At 44.6% G+C, this 16,478-nt stretch overlaps 1 protein-coding gene across 1 annotated transcript in view; it reads left to right on the top strand.

The window, feature by feature from the left end:
• Sash1 (SAM and SH3 domain containing 1) overlaps window positions 1–16,478 on the top strand; it is a 167,082-nt gene that overhangs the window by 93,804 nt on the left and 56,800 nt on the right. The window contains exons 5-7 of the mRNA XM_028764361.1: window positions 8,627–8,667; window positions 11,683–11,769; window positions 14,171–14,283. Coding sequence (XP_028620194.1) covers window positions 8,627–8,667; window positions 11,683–11,769; window positions 14,171–14,283 — 241 coding nt within the window. The remainder of the gene's footprint in view (window positions 1–8,626; window positions 8,668–11,682; window positions 11,770–14,170; window positions 14,284–16,478) is intronic.

The following is a 16,478-nucleotide window of genomic DNA, read 5'->3' as shown; positions in this document are numbered from 1 at the left end:
CAATCATTGCAGGAAAGCCAATGTAGACACTCAAAACAGCTAGTCACGATCACATGCAAGAGCAGAGGGAGAGTAAGCATGCATGCTTGTATAGAGCTGACTTTCCTTACTCCTACAGTCTAAGCCTCCTTGCCTAGGGAATAGCGCCACTCACAGTGGGCTGAATCTTCACATATCAGTGAATGTGTAATCAAGATAGTCTCCTACAAACGTGCACATAGGTCAACCTGATTTCGATAATCCATCCCTCATTAATATTTTATTCTCGGGTGATCCTAGGTTGTGGCAAGTTGACAGTTAAAATTAACCATCCCAGATCTGTATATAACAGAATTAAAGAGTGGGTGGTAGTATTGTTTGGTGACAACAATTAGACCTCATAAACTTGAAAAGCTTGCCACTACTTTTAGAAAGTTAATGTGACATAATTGATGGATTCGAATAATTTCTTAGGAAATGTGTCCATACTGAAAAAGCTTCTCAGCCTTAATAAAATTAGCATATACTATGCTTTACCAAGCTAAATACTGCCCTGGGAAACATTAGGATATCAAGACTTTTAAAAATTCTTTAAATTTTACACACACACACACACACACACACACACACACACACACACACTGGTGCCCTCAGAGGCCAGAAGGAGGTGTGGAGTTCCCTGGAGCTAGGGTTACACGTGGTGGTTGTGAGCTGCCTGATGTCCTTGTTAGAAACTGAATGTTGAACCTGTGAAGGGCAGCAAGCACTCTTACCCACTGAGCACGCCTGACAGTGAATATAAACAAAGGGAAATACGATCACGCCACAAGCAATCTAGATAAAGAACATTTGACATCGTACTCCATCTTCAAGTGTACATTTTGTTGGGATTCTAATAATAAGTAGCTTCAGGGCCTGGAGAGATGGCTCAGCCGTTAAGAGCACTGGCTGCTCTTGCGGAGGTCCTGAGTTCAATTCCCAGCAACCACATGGTAGCTCACATCCATCTGTAATGGGATCCAATGCGCTCTTCTGGTGTGTCAGTGACAGTGTACTCATATACATTAAATAAATCTTTAAAAAAAATAGGTAGCTTCTAGAAATGAGGAAAAAGAAATAACTATATCAAAATACTGGAGAGAGGTTGACATGAAAAAAAAAATTAGCACTGAGACAGCTCAGTGACTGGAAATGGTTTAAGTCTAGCATAGGAGCTGTATGCCAGCATCGTGTGCCGGAGTGACAAAGGTGATCTTTGTAAAGCATGCTGGAGGCTTCAGTTTGCCCATGGCTCTGATGAATATTTACGTAGGTGTCATTTACAAGGATCTTCCTAAGTGTCAGGCAACACATAAGATGTTTCCATTCATCCGCTCAAATCATCTACCGGTGAGGTAGGAGACATTTTATTATAGCGATCATCCAGTAGCATCAAGGTATAAATATGGGGCAGCTTTTGTCTCTTTCCAAGTCTGCTTGACTTCATAGTGTGTGACTCTTATCCTGGGCTGGGTTTGTTGACTTGGATCTCACGCTACACAATTCGCCTTGATCGTTTTTGGAGGTGACTTTGTTAAGCAGAAAGCCAGAAAGTACGGGCCAACGCTGAGCATGGTAGATTGTGACTACAGTCCCAGCAGTCCGGAAGCTGACGCCTGAAGGTTGCTGTGGGTTTAAGACCAGCCTGGGCTACGTTAGTAAGTTTTAAGATAGCATGGACTACTGTGTGAGATGCTGTCTCAGACAAAACAAAAAGCCAACAAACCAAAGTAAAGACAACAAGAAGAAAGTTGTAGCTGAGTAAAAAGACCCTGAAATGAAAAAACAAATGGAAACAAGACAGGTCTGAATAAGAGAGTTTTTTGACTGGGTTGATAAGTTATGACTGGTGTTGCTGCTTTCACTGGCTATTTATGGAGTTCTAAGACTCCGTGTGAGAATTATTCTCAGTCACAGTTGGAGAATTTGTGAGCTGTGGTGTGTATGAAATCCAGCCTTTTCATGAGGAAAGACCAGGTTTGGTATAAAGCAAGAGAGTTATGCAGGACTGAGCACTAGGGGGCGCCAGCCTTTGTCTCTTCCCATCCTTGAGAGTGAGCCTTTTCTTATGGCCCAGGCCTTACTGTCTCTCTGACTTCACTTCAGTCTTGCCCCTGCAGCTGGAGAATGGTAACCTCTTGAGTTTTTATGGCAGGTAGTAGATAGTATTAGCTGAATATTGTTCCATGTTTATTTCTACTAAATAGAGAAGAATGTTCATGAGATTAAAAAATGTATTTGATATCTTAAGGATAATAATATTCATCAGGCTGGGGATGATGGCTCAGTTTGTAGATTGTTTGCCTAGCATGATATGATATGGGGTGGATGGTGCCTTCCTATAGTCTCAGTGCTTCGAGATGGAAGCAGAAAAAATAAGAAATTCAAAGCCTAACTTCAGCTACATATCAAGTTAGAAACCAGCCATGGAACATAAAATCCTGTCTCATAAAAATTGGATATAAAAGTGGACACAAAGTCTCACCCTTAGCTAAGAACCTATTCACCATTGATAACCACTGAGAAAAATCAGTTAATTTTGCCCAGTGGAGTGACACTGGGTATATCAACCACACTCCAGTGCAAGCCCCATCCTCGGAAAGATTTGGAGGAGGGAAAAGAATGTGACAAGATCTTGTATAAGTTCCCAAGGAATAAATCAAAACATTAAAAATCCCATACATGCCTAATACGTATGCATTGCCAAGCACAATATAGATTATACTTACGTAGCTCGTGAAAAAGGAAATTGCTATCTTTAAGATCAGTAAGCTGTCTTTAAGACAGAATCTAGTCTAGCCCAGGCTAGCCTTGAACTCAGCACTATTCTTGCCTCTGCCTTTCTAATGCTGGGAGTGTGCAGCCCCAAACTGTCACACCTAGCGGAGGCCCTCTCTCAACCTTACCACCTTGTAGTACAGCCATGACCCTTTTCTAGTACCGGAGGAGAAGGTGACTAGCTTTGGGGGCACTTGGGCAACCCCCAGTGATGTTGGGTGATATAACAAGAACCGCAAGACCTCCATTCAAAATGTAGTAGGGAGAAAACTAGTGCCGAAGTTTTATATCCTGAGATTTAAGATTGTGGAGCCATAAAAAACTCTGTAAGTCCAGGTTTCAAGTAATGTATAACATATGTTGCTTCTTATAAATTAGGTTATAACTGCATTTGTGTGTGTATGCACATATGTTTGTTTGTTTAGTTACAGTAAAGCATCACTGAGCCTGACATGGGGTATAGCTTAGGATGTTCTCTGAGTGCCAACATTTATTGTGCTTTTGCTAAATGCTGGTCTCCACATGTGAAAATGAGATGGGGTGTTTTTGTTTTTGTTTTGTTTTGGTTTTTTTGCCAGGGTGCACCTTAGGATACTTAGCAACAAGAAGAAATGAGTTGGGCACGCTGTGGTCCCCTTCCTTCTGTCAGCAGACCAGAGGCATAGCAATATCCCCTCAGCCAGCTCCTCAAGCATCCTTGAAACACTTGGTTCTCATGTGTTCATGAATCCTTGTTTGGATTTGAGATGGGAAACATAGCATCACACCTTCTCCTGAGCAGCTGTCCATTAGTTATGACAGAGCAGGGCCAGTGTATTCCAGTGTGCCCTTGAAGTTCATCTCAAGGGCAGCGCATTCAGGAGTGTGGTAGGTTAGTCCTTCCTGTGTGCACAGGCAAGAGAAATGAAGGGACAAGATGCTAGAAGGCTTGGGTATTTCTGTGTCGCCTGCTCTGAGATTTCAGAGGACACATACATTCTGTGCTTGGAAATGTCTACATGGCAGTCTTGACTTTGAAGGTTGAATTCTAAAGAGGCTTGGAGAATACATTTTGACCCGTGTTTTTGTTCATCTGCACAGTGGGTGGTTTAATGAGGATGTCTTTGCTAATGCAAGAAACTCCATAGAAAATAGGGTAGCCTGTGTACAGCCCACATGCTGAATGTGAGGCAGACTATAGCTATAAAATTGACTTGAGTTTTATTCCAGTCAGAGAAGTGAACATCTAGCCAGTTTTTCTCTTCTATCCTGGCAACTTCTCCCCATATCATTGCCTGGCCTCACTTCCTTCTGATTCCTAAGAGTCAGAGCTTGGTCTCTGAAATGCCTCTCTGTATTATACTCCATTGTTCCCCCATTGCTTTATAATATGAGTCATATCTATTGAGCTTTTGTCTGCAGCTCTGGTCTCACATATGCACCCGGCTACTCCTTTCATATCTCCACCCGATGCCACTGGCCCAAGGTAGACTCTTGGATGCCCTCCTTCGCTTCTGCCTTGAGTTCTTCCCCACTGCTGAGGTGCGAATGTCACAGCGGCTCCCCTCTGCTCTGCTTGAGGGCTACTTCTTCAGGGAGGTCTCCTACACCTGTCCTTCTTCAGGGAGGTCTCCCACCCCCACTCTGCAGCTCTTCCTGCAGCTCCATCCCAGCCTCAAAGTACACAGCCTCCCCGGTCTCCTTTAGCCAATGCCCGCCGTGCCCCAGAGAGTGCCTGACTCACTGCGATCTGAATGCTTACAGAGCGGATGGAAGAAAGGAAGCATGGTTGGAAATGCTTGGACAAAGGAAAGACATGGGCCAAGTTCTGAGGATATACTTCCTTGATTTTTTTTAATCCAATAATTCCCTAATTTAGGAATTTTCCTAAATGAATTTTGCCTTTAGAAACAGCTTAAGTAGTTTTGGATCTCAAGGGGAAATGTTCACATATGAGCAATATAGAGAATCTTAACCATAGTTATTGAAGAAAATATGTTTACTCTGGCTTACATCTGGAGAAATACAACAGGCTTGTCCAGGATTTGAACCCAGGACCTCTTGAACTCTAAACAAGAAATCACATCCCCAGATTGCTTGAGACTTTAGGTGCAACACTTTCAGAGTGTAACAGACACTGAGTATTGCTTCCTGGTGTCCATTCCTTACCCCTTTATCAGTGGAACTGATGGTGCCAGGGCTGAGGGGTTGGCATAGGGGTGGGGCCAAACACCCTTCAGACCTGTTTCTCTCAGGCACACGGTGTGAGCTTAGAAGAAAGTTGTGAGTGGAGGCAACCTTTTTGGAGCTGACTTCTTCCACCACAGAACCAGGAGGTGATGCTCCTGTCTGCTGATATCCAGACTTGGATGGTTACATAGTTAGTTTCAAGTCCTGTAAGATGGATGCTAGAAATGGTCTCAAGAGCGTGCGTGGGTTCCTGTGTGCGTGCATGCATGCGTGTGTGTGTGTGTGTGTGTGTGTGTGTGTGTGATTTTGCATTTCTCCTCTGCGAGCCTTGCAGATAGAATTCGCTCTGTCTAAATTTATATGGTGTCACTTTTCTCTTTTGAGCGGTGGTGAGCCAAGGAGCCTCACACTTAGACACTGGCTCTAGTCGGTCTGTGTGTTGTAAACTTGTGAAAATTTAAAAACAAAATTCCACGCTCTACATTACCACTGAAAGAAGCTACAGTGCCATCTTCAGGCGATCTGGGGAAATGCAAGAAGTGTGAGTACAGCCAAACCGGGGGATCAAATTACCCAAGATGAGTGACAATTTGAAGAGAGTGAATGAAAGTAACCAAAGGGCTGTAAGTCTGTACTTTGGGGCGGGGCCTCTGAGTACATTTTGTAATGTCTAGGTAGCAGTGAGAATGAGCCTTTTCCTTAAACGGCAAATTTGGAAGCATTTTTTTTTCTTATGGTTTTAAACATTTGCATTTGACTAAAAGCATGAAAAGATGACTTTGGGATGGAAAGGAGCCTTTGAAAATTTCAAAGATAGGATTGAAATGATTAATCTTCATTCTATCCAGAGAGGGAAAGGCATACATTCCGAAGACAACTGGGCCACAGCAGGGCACCTGGCGTGATCCCTAGTGGCTCCAAGTGGTCACAGAGCAACAAACGAATCCGACTTCCCTTCTGGGGACTGTAGCTCCCTATAAAATTGGTATATAAATTGAGTGATAGTTTAAAGTCATTTAATTCATTAATATTTACTATTCTCTGTCGTCAGAGGAGTTAAAGCTTTCTGAAGGCCTGAGAACACATTTCTTTCACTGTAAGGAAAAATGACTGCAAAGCTCTGACCACATTAGTGCTGGTTTGGATAAACACCGTGGATATAGTTGGTTCTTAGCGGTGGTCGGTATCATTCAGATGCTAAGAATTCAACAACAGCTCAAAGCTGATCCCTCTTTGAAAGATTCCCTGCTGTCCTCTCCGGCCAGCTAGCCAGCTGGTGGCTCAGTCTTGACAGTCCCTGTCTTGTCTCATAATTCACCTGTGTCCACGAGCATGTAGCTGTCCCTGCTCCTCTGGCTTCCGGTATGCATCCCTGTGTCACCGTTGTGACCAGGGCCAGAGAGGAAACAACTTAAGAGAGGAAGAACTTGTTTGGGCTCCTGCTTGTGCTTGTTTTGGGGCTGAGATGAGGTAAGACACTGTGGTGCGGAGAGGAGGAGGCGGTCAGTGAGAACAGTGTTCACGGCATAGTGTCTGGTAAGTGGAGACTTACCGTGGAGTCTGGACCATTGAGATGTTCTCTTTCCTGTTTTTAGCCTGTCTAGGCTTCAGCCTATTAGATGATAAAACCCATATTCAGGTGGGTGAGTCTTTTCTCTTAGTTGATTATCTTGTGGGGACTTCACAGATGTATCTAGACCTGCTTTGCTGATCTCCTTGTACCCTGCACTCCAGTCAAGACCAACCAGACCCCACCCCGACATCTTTGTATGCCTCCTTGTTTGTTTGCTTGTTTGAGACAACTCCAGACTAGCCTCGAACTCTCCTCTGTGTAGTAGAAACCCTCCTGCTTTCACCTCAGCTCCCAAGTGCTGAGATTACAAAAGAACACCAACTCCTCTCAGTGTTGTGCAGTGATGGGTCAAAACCAGGGCTCTGTGTGCTAGACAGACACTCAGCCAACCAAGCTTCATCTTTATCCCGGCATGCATCCTTGTTCATAAACTCCCACTCTCTAACCAAAAGCCTCATTTCTCCATACCTTTGTCCCTAATGTAATATTGCTAGGTACATTTTGACTGAATGTCTATAAAACTTAAAATGGCCACCACTTGACAGCCTTTCAGGTAGATGTGAGTCAAATCTCTTATTTTTGCAGTATGTAGGAGGAGGGAAAGAGTAGATTCTTGAGCTTTTGGGGGAGGGGCGTAGTTTGGTGATCAGGTATGTTTTCTTCCTGTGGGAGAGTCGGTGTGTTTGTGTGTTAGAAAGGGGGAGGAGTGATGCATGTAGCTCCTGACCGTGGCCTCTGCAGTGGCTTCACCTGTGTCTGTTTTTTTAGTACCTTTCCAAGTTTATCGTGGAGATCTTTCAGGGTTTTTGTGCCAGCCGGAAACAGTTCTCGCCTCTCAGATGTGGAGCGCTATGTTGTTCACAGGGTTTGGGTACCAATTCGCCAGTCATCATCAATACCTGTACATCTAAGTAGTGCCTCAATCGTGGGGGAGGGGAGAACTTTATGGGAACCCCCCTCCATTCTGCACCTTATATTCTTGAGGTCCCTGTACCTGCGAGGTCTCCGTTAGGTGTTTAAAGATTCTGCCACGTTTTCTCTGACTGTTCTCAGTCTTATCTCTCAACACCCGGCCTCACAAACTGGCTTTCTAAGCATCCGGACTGTAGCTACAGTGTTTATAGCCGTGCATCTTTTTGAGCTCCTTTTTGGCAGAGAACTTGGAGAGAAGATCTGGGTGTGAATTCTCTAAGTACCCAACTTCTGTTCTGATACAGGCTCTTTGGCATGCCCAAGGGCACTAACCTTATCCTCTAGGGTTTGTATCCAGCAAATGAGGATTTCGATCTGATCTCTGCTTGTACTGCCCCACCCCCATCCCACCCCCCACCCCCACCCCCACATTAATATTCTTTGCTATTGCGCTTTAAGTTGGTATTGTCTGAGTGCTCTCCAGAAGGGCACCTCGCTCACTGGTTTTAGGCTGGTACTACTCCACGTTACTTGGGTTTACCTGGGTCTGCTGTCTCACACTGACAGCCTGGTTCAGTGTGGGATGTAAAACAGACACAGGTTGATTAACTTGGATCCATTTTCGAAAATCTGCCATGACTTAAAAGCATGAAGCTTTCCCTGGCAGGTTTCTGGCTTAATGTTGAGTCTTACAAGATCTGGCAAAGCCAGCTGTCACCCTTGCCAGTTGGAAGTCACCAACTACAGGAGCTCTATACTGCCTGCCCCTCCACTTGAGTCTCATTTGACGGCATCTCCTACCTTCCCAGCGTACACTGGTCTTTTTTTCTGGCTGCCAAGCAGTCACTGTGCTGTGGAGTCAGTATAGTCATTATGATGTGCTTCTGTCCTGTGTACCCTACAGACGTCCTGGTGGCAAGAACTTGACCAGTGATAAGCGAGCTCACAGACAGACAATCTGTAGTGACAGACTGGGCCTTCCATTAATCAGTAGTGACAAATGGTACCCATTTTCTAGTACCTCAGCAGATAGATGGGAAAGAGCCATTATAAATATTCCCTAGGCTTGGTTAAGCACTGTTGGGCCGAGGTCCAGTAGGTTAGGAAGGTTTCAGTGAAAACCCCATAAAACCAAAGCCCTCTATTCATATATATGCATTTTGTTTTCTTTTCTAGGTACCCTCTCCATAAATCAAACTCAGAAGACGGCTGTGTAGGTCAGTACCATTGCCCTGGATTTAAATATTGAATTGAACTTTATTTTCATAGATTATAGAAGATATATAGACATGTAGAGTTGTACACCTTGCCAAAATAGTAATATTATCATCACCATCATCATCATTGTCTGTCAACTCAGAAACAAACACTGTAAAAAGATTATGTGTGCCTGTGCGTGTGCGTGTGTGTGTGGTTGAAGGCCCCACTAGATGTCCTCCAGTCATTCTCCTCTTTACTTTTTGGGAGGTCTCTCATACTTGGAGCTCAAGTAGACCATCAGTTCAGGTAGAGCAGCTGACCGGCAGACTCTGGGCAGACCTGGCTGTCTTTGTCCTTGGCATTAGGGTTGCAGACACATGCTACCATGTTGTGCTTTTTTATTGTGGTTGCTGGGCATCCAAGCTCAGCTCAGCATGCTTGTTACTAAGCATCATATTGGCTGAGCCATCCTTCTGCCCCTGGTATTTGACGTACCATTTTCTTCTTTTTCTCGTTATGAATAGTTATTTTGAAAGTACAAGTAAGTATCATAGTCTATATACTGTTTTACAAGTCTTCAAAAATGGGACAGTTTGTGCATATTTCTACCTGATAAATGTTAGCAGAGAAAGGCTTACTTCTGCATCATATTGGATGTGTATAATCTCGTTGGCCAGCCTTTTTGCTAGATACTCATAATTTTCTCTGTCACAAGCACATACCACTGTTAGAGAAATCCTTAAGTTTGTTTCTCTGATGATGCCCTCTGACAAACCATTCCATTTGGAATGTGTAGATAAAAAAATATGCATTCAAGGCATTATAAATTTTATATATCCTTGATTATAAGATCTACTCTTGCTACAGCAAAGGCCAGAGGGTGGGTGTGTAATGAGCACTGAATTCTGGCCACCAGGATTTGAATCATAAATACTGACCCAGCAGTGACCATGGTTGGACATAAGGGTAATTTCAGCACATGGGAGCCTGAGGTGGGAAGGTACTGAGTTCTGGCCCAGCCTGAGATACATGATATGGCCCTGTTGCCATTATAAAGAAGGAGGAGAAGAAACACAAGAGAGATTTAAATGAGATAGGCTGTTAAATAGCGAACGGTTTGGATGTTGGAAGTGCTGAAAAGATGTTGGCTGTTTTTATTATCTCCATTTTACAGAAGCAGAATATGAGCCGGGTGGTGATGGCACATGCCTTTAATCCCAGCACTCATGAGGTGTACACATATAGAAGAGCGAAGGAAGAGAATACAGCTCGTAGATAGAGAAACTCGTGGTATCCTCCTCCCTAAGAAAAAAGGCCAAATGACTGACACCGAATGTGCTTTAACTCTTTATGGCTGACATCTGCTTGAAACTAGCCTCGAGGACCAAGAACCTAGGAAATCTAAGGCAGAAGGGCTTGGGTTTCATTATTGGGCTTCCAGGGCTGTCGACATATAAATGAGGACATCCTGTTTTGACAAATGACACCCTTGCTAGCTTGGGAGCACCAGAGATGGAGTTCCCACATGGCTGCTCCATGCATCATTGCTTGGCACCACCAGTCTAGACTGGGGAAGCCACCACTTTGCTAGGCCTTGTTTCCAGTGGCCACAGGGCAACCAGACAGACACCAAATGGAGACAGGGCTGCTGTCTTGGGCGTGCCACATCAGCACAGTGGCGGCCATTGTTGCCACTGCCTCCTCTTTTTAAAGAATAAAGAAGTTCCCTTCCCGTTCACTCACTGTCTTCCCTTATATTTGTCTTTTAAAAGTGTGTGTGTGTGTGTGTGTGTGTGTGTGTGTGTGTGTGTGTGAGAGAGAGAGAGAGAGAGAGAGAGAGAGAGAGAGAGAGAGAGAGAGAGGCAGAGACAGATAAACACTTTGCCTGTCATTCTTCAGAAGCTAGCTACCTGGTTGTGTGACACAACAGTCTCTCATTGGCCTAAAACACTCCAGGGCACTAGGCGGACTGGCCCAGGAGCCAGAAGGATCTGCCTGTCTCTCCCTGTCCCACAGTGGGATTGTAAGGATGTGCCGCCATGTGCAGCTTCCTTCACTATGTGGGTTCTAGGAGGTTGAACTTAGCTTCTTATGCTTGTAAAACAACCTTTTCACTGACTGAGCTATCATCAGCCTTTCTGTTTGCTTTTTAAAAGGTATTTTGTATTGTCAACTACTAGAAACATAATAGATTTAAAAAAAATGTCTATCGATGGCAAATTTGTTTTCATCGGTGAATCACCTGATCCACGTCTTTGATAGGAGGGAGATCAGAGCGACAGTGAGCTAGGAGAAATCACAGCAGGACCGGCCTCTGGTTTTCTTGTCTTTGTGACTTTGTTAATCTGTAGGTTGGTCACCAAGAAACCTAAACACCAGCGAGGTGGGGATCACGCCTTACCGAGGCTGTAGATCTCTGTCACCAAACACTACAGTGAGCCAGGCTGCTTTGCCTGTGCTGACCAGCCCATACTGCTCTTGTGTTTTCTTCATTAAGTTTGGAATAGGAGAAAGCAGTGGTGGGCAGACAGCAGGAACAAAACAAAACAACTTGGACCTCGCAAGCCTTTTATTTGTGGCAGAGTGGAAATAATTGCGGCTGCCACCAAAGGGCGGGAGTGGACCACAATACAAGGCGGAAGGCAGGCTAAACAAACTTCAAAGTGAGCTCAGGAACGCATGCCTGACCTGCCTTTCTGATGTTTCTGTATTGTTTTTCTTAACCCTGTCGAGGCCTTCTTCTCCTTCTTCTTCTTCTCCTTCTCCTCCTCCTCCTCCTCCTCCTCTTTTTTGCCACAAACAAATTTGCATTTCTTTTAAACAACTTTATAGCTAATTCCTCCCTGTCTTTCACAAACCAAAAAATCATCTTTTTGTAAAATCAGAGTATTTGTTCAAGCTTTGACATTATAAGAAAGAGACTCCTTTTGGTATTAGTGAATTTACTGCTTGTGCCTCTCTCTCTCTCTCTCTCTCTCTCTCTCTCTCTCTCTCTCTCTCTGTCTCTCCTTTTCTTTGTTTCTTTCTTAAAGGCAAAGGAGATTGGAAGAAGAAAAACAAATACTTCTGGCAGAATTTCCGAAAGAACCAAAAAGGAATAATGAGGCAGACTTCAAAAGGTACAATGATGTGGGTCCCTGTAGCTTCCTGACACTCAGAAGCCTGTCCCTGATCTAATGGACCCCTCCCCCTCCCCCGCAATATAGGATTAACTCATCGCTTATAGCTTCAAGATAGTCAACTTTTCCAACATTCCTTTCATGACTTCAAGATTTGAAAAAAAGTAACTAGATGAGATTGTGGTCTTCTGATGCCAGGGACCACGTCTGCAAATGTCCCCCTCATGCCAGCCACCCTGCTTTTTCTCTTAAAGTCACCAAGCGCTGACCCCAGTGGGTCAAGGGAATCTCTTTGCGTTTGTTAGTTTTGGCCCCTGCAGTGCATACCCCCACTTGGAGCCTTTGCATTCTTCTGAACACTTTGCTCTGTGACAGGGACAGTTATGGGGCTGTTGTCCCTGGAAACCCTCTTTGGGTCTGACATCATGAGAATTTAGCTGGCTGCTCTGTTGAAGGGAGCTCTGCCCTTTCTCCAGGCCTCGCCTTTGTTTTTGTTTAGATAGCAAATAAATATGTCGTCCTCTGGAGCCTGAGTTCTGTAATTTACGTTTCTCCCAGTATTCACAAAGGAAACCAGAACACATAGACTTCGACATTCCTGTCCCACTGAAAGGGGTTATCAATAAGTGAACATGTTTTGCTGTCCACCCCTGACACTCTTTTCCTTTTGCACAATAACATGACCTCTCCTGGCTGGAAGTCTCTCCAGTCACTCCCACCCAGACACCAGAGACTTGGCTGTGGACTTTAGCTTCTCTCTCTGCACACCTGAGTTTTCAGACGGCTTTCAAGTGACTGTTTTTAGTTGTCCCACTTTGAGGGAGTTAGTTATTCTTCAATAAACTCCCAGCTTTCCGTTTTGGTAGAGACCCAGAATCCTCTGTGGTTCTGAATAGACTTTGCATTCTGACAAAGTTTTTACTTAGAAAGCTGTAGAGAAAGAAGGCAGTGAAGAGAGGGCGGCAAGGCCTAAAGAGAGAGCTCAGTGGTTAAGAGTACTTGCTGCTCTTCCAAAGGACCAGGGTTTGGTTCCCAGTACTTATGTCAGGCAGCTCATGTTGTATTTAACTCCAGTGCCAAGGGAATCTGATGATCCTTTTTTGCCCTTTGTTAGCACCCACATGTGCCATTCATTTATACAGAGACATGCATACAAATGTTAAGAAGTCAGATAGATAGATAGACAGACAGACAGACAGACAGACAGACAGATAGATAGATGTGATAGATATGATAGCGTCAGCAGTTCACACGGCTCTGTGAAACACTCAAACAGCTCCGTGTCACTCAACACAGGAAGTAAAATGAGTCAAACGAGTAGGCTTCTCTCCACATCTACCATGCCCTTTCACTTTCCCACAAGGGGATAACTGGTTACAAAATGGAAATGAGATGCCAAGCCACAGGGAACACAAATCACAAGCTAGGTCCTTCCACCATGGTTCCCCATGAGTCTCCAGGTAGCCTCCTTAGTTCTGTCCTTGTGCAAATATGGTATACAGACTGAAGTCCCAATGATACCAGAAGCCACATAAGGATGTTGAAGGAAGATGGGGCTGAGGAGAGGGGCCACCGCCTACAATATGGCTTCCTCCTGTATGTGTGCTAGCTTACTGTCAATAAATCCTTTCCCACATGCTAACCAAAGATGCAACTGGCCAATGGAGCTCAAGAGAAATGGCGTTGTTTGCCGTGTGGGAAAGACTTTTTAGAAGGACTCAGAAGAACGTATTTTCCTCTGTAGTTCTGGTAGCTTTCAGCTCTAAATGAGATGGTGGCTGCCTGTCACAGTCTGCAGGCCCATGTGACTGCAGTGCTTCCAGATGCAGGTAGCTGTAGTACTTGCCCTCCACGAGGCTGATGTGCTTAGCATTCTGCTTTATTTATGTCTTTATTCTGTGAGAATACTAGCCAGATAGCTCAGTAGAGAAAGACAGTTGAATTGGGCTTAGCAGGCTTGGTTCTGTGGCTTGACTTCCCATGCTCCCACACAAATAGATGTCCTTCTCATTCATATTTCACTTGGTAAATTACTAGCCCAAAGAAGCCTCGTGATGCCTGTCTGATCAAGTTGAGTGTTTAAGTGAGATTCCTGGTCCACCTGTAACAAGAAATTCCCTGTCAACTTTGTACCGTGTCTAGAAGGCCTAACTCAACACTTCTGGTCATTTGAGAGGATTGCTTCTGTGGTAACTCACACACATTCTTAGCAAGCACTTCCCAAAGAGATGCGCTTCGGTTCTCAGACAAACAGCTTGGCTCTACATCCCTCTGATCCAGCCATAGCATGCAAAGTCGACAGGGTACCCGAGAAACATCCCTCCCTCCCCCAGGATGAGGGGCATCCAGTCTGGAGGGCTGCTTCATCCCTCATTTGTGTTTGTCTATCTTTAATCCCCAGGAGAGGATGTGGGCTATGTGGCCAGTGAGATTACGATGAGCGACGAGGAGCGGATTCAGCTGATGATGATGGTCAAGGAGAAAATGATCACCATTGAAGAAGCCCTCGCCAGGGTAAGGGTGCAGACATTCAGCTTTACCTATGAGCACCAGCTTAAAAAATGGGTGGGGGCATCAGAGGGTATAGGAATGTAATATCTACAGTGCGCATGTGCGTGCATGTACAAGTGTGCCCTTGAGTATCAAAGTTCCCAAGTATTCCTCTCTAGTTCCGTTCCTCGTGTGTATATGCCCCAGCATTGGGGGAAAGTCCATCAGACTTTCTACCTATATGTATCTTCCTTGTGGTGAGTAGGAGGTTTTCTTGCCTCCTGGGGAGTTGGGGAGGCCTCACTGTTCAAATAGCAAACTCCATCATCTAAATGCAGATATACAAGGCCGTTTCGAGGCACCTGTTTGGCATGAGAGCTGTGTGGGATGACGTTTGCTTGTTTCCTTGAAGCAAGGGAGAACATTTAAAAGGGCCTCTGGATAGTCTAACACAGACTGCCAGAAAAGAAAGGAATAATTTCAAACTTGGAGGAAAAAAAAGAGGGGAAAAATGAGCTCCTAATTTTAGCAGCTAGACCGAAGTTAGAAGCCAGCCTAAGGTGGCCAAGCCTTATGCAAATGAGTGGGAGGTTTCAGAACTGCCTGCAGCCTGGCTACCATTGGCTCGCTGACCTTCGCCCAGTCTCTAGTGGAGCCATAGAGTTCACAAAACTCTCAATTCAGGATTCTGTCTTTTTTAAATGTCAAGAGATAACTTAAGATAGTTTATAGATGATTTCTATATTAGCTGAATGGTTCTGTCCAAGAAAATGGCATGTCAAACAATTTCTAGGAGTTTTGTGATAGACACATGCTTTGGGTTTTAAGGAAGTCACTCTTGTTCATTAAAAAAAAAGATTAACTATTTATGTGGATCTAGGTATTTGGCAGTTTTTGAATAATACAATCAGCAAGTACTCATTCTAAGCACACGAATAACTGTTGGCAATTAAGTTCAGGTCTTCATAGACTAGAAAGTTCCATGACATAGTGTAAGGTATGAATCATTCATCTATCTGGGTGATTTGTATATTTGTATGGGTGGAATATTAGGCTACCACAGGGAATCCACTCCCACGGAAAGCTTTGGATCGAGCTCAGCCCTGCTTATTCTATCACAGGGACGTTCAGTCACAACACAGAGGCCCTATGTCATAGAGAACATACCTTGTTAGTTTTAAGGGGAAAAAATAACAAAGAAAGGAAAGTTAAATGCTGTTGAAAAGCGAGCAAGTTTCACTTAGCCAAGCTGGGCTGAGGCTCTCTCAGAGCGCCATGTCTGAGACGGTCCAGGGGTGTTTACATAAAGCACAGGGATGCTGCACTCAGTACTCAAAATTTCAACTTTCTGGATAGTGTCTGGACGAAGGTGAGAGAGAAAGAGAGAGCCCGTAACCATGGCATTGCAGTCTTATTTTCTTGAAAATATAACTCTTAAAACCAAAGCTGCTATCCATACCGTGACCTAATTACTAGATGGTGTATTTACTCATCTGACAACACACGCCCGCTCCTAAGCTACGTCTGTGTGAGTGAAAAAGAAAGTCCTTCAGAGATTAAAATGCTTGTCGGCTTACAGTTGCCCAGTTAGGAATTTGTTTCTTAGCGTTTTACTTAAAGATGAAGCTTATTTAGTGACTCGTGGTAGCTGGGGCTAAGACTGAGCGTAGGAAGAAGGCCGGACAGAACTGACATACTTTTGAGGATCTTTTTCCACCTGACATTTCTTCCTAAGCATGCAGGGAGGGGGTAGCATCTCAGAAAGCACACATCCAGGTGGGAGGATCAGCCCAGTAGATAGAACATCAGTATACCATAAAGATGAGGACAGTGAATATGTCCCTGGTGATACATGTAAGATTAAAATGATTAATGTCACTAACAGCAGAAGCTTATGCTTCCAATGTGAGCTGCGTGCTTACCCGAAGCCGCAGGGGTGGCAGTCACGATGCTGTATTTGTACATGGATGTGTGCCGGGAGCTTTACCGCATCAGCTTGATTTCAGTCGCGAGCTTCTGACGGGGTTCAATGTGTCCCCTGTTGTCCCAGAGGAGAGGATGAAACAGAGGGGGTCAGTGACCTATCCCAGACTACCAGTGGTAGTGTCTACATCCAGGCTTTTATTCCATAAGCAGTGCTGTCTTCCTCTACCGCTGCCTCCTCTTCCTCCTCTTCCTCCTCCTCCTCCTCCTCCTCCTCCTCCTCCTCCTCCTCCTCC

This window comes from Grammomys surdaster, unplaced genomic scaffold (assembly GCF_004785775.1).
Source record: "Grammomys surdaster isolate TR1022 unplaced genomic scaffold, NIH_TR_1.0 143, whole genome shotgun sequence".
Classification (NCBI taxonomy): domain Eukaryota; kingdom Metazoa; phylum Chordata; class Mammalia; order Rodentia; family Muridae; genus Grammomys; species Grammomys surdaster.
This window is presented reverse-complemented; position numbering and strand designations above follow the sequence as displayed.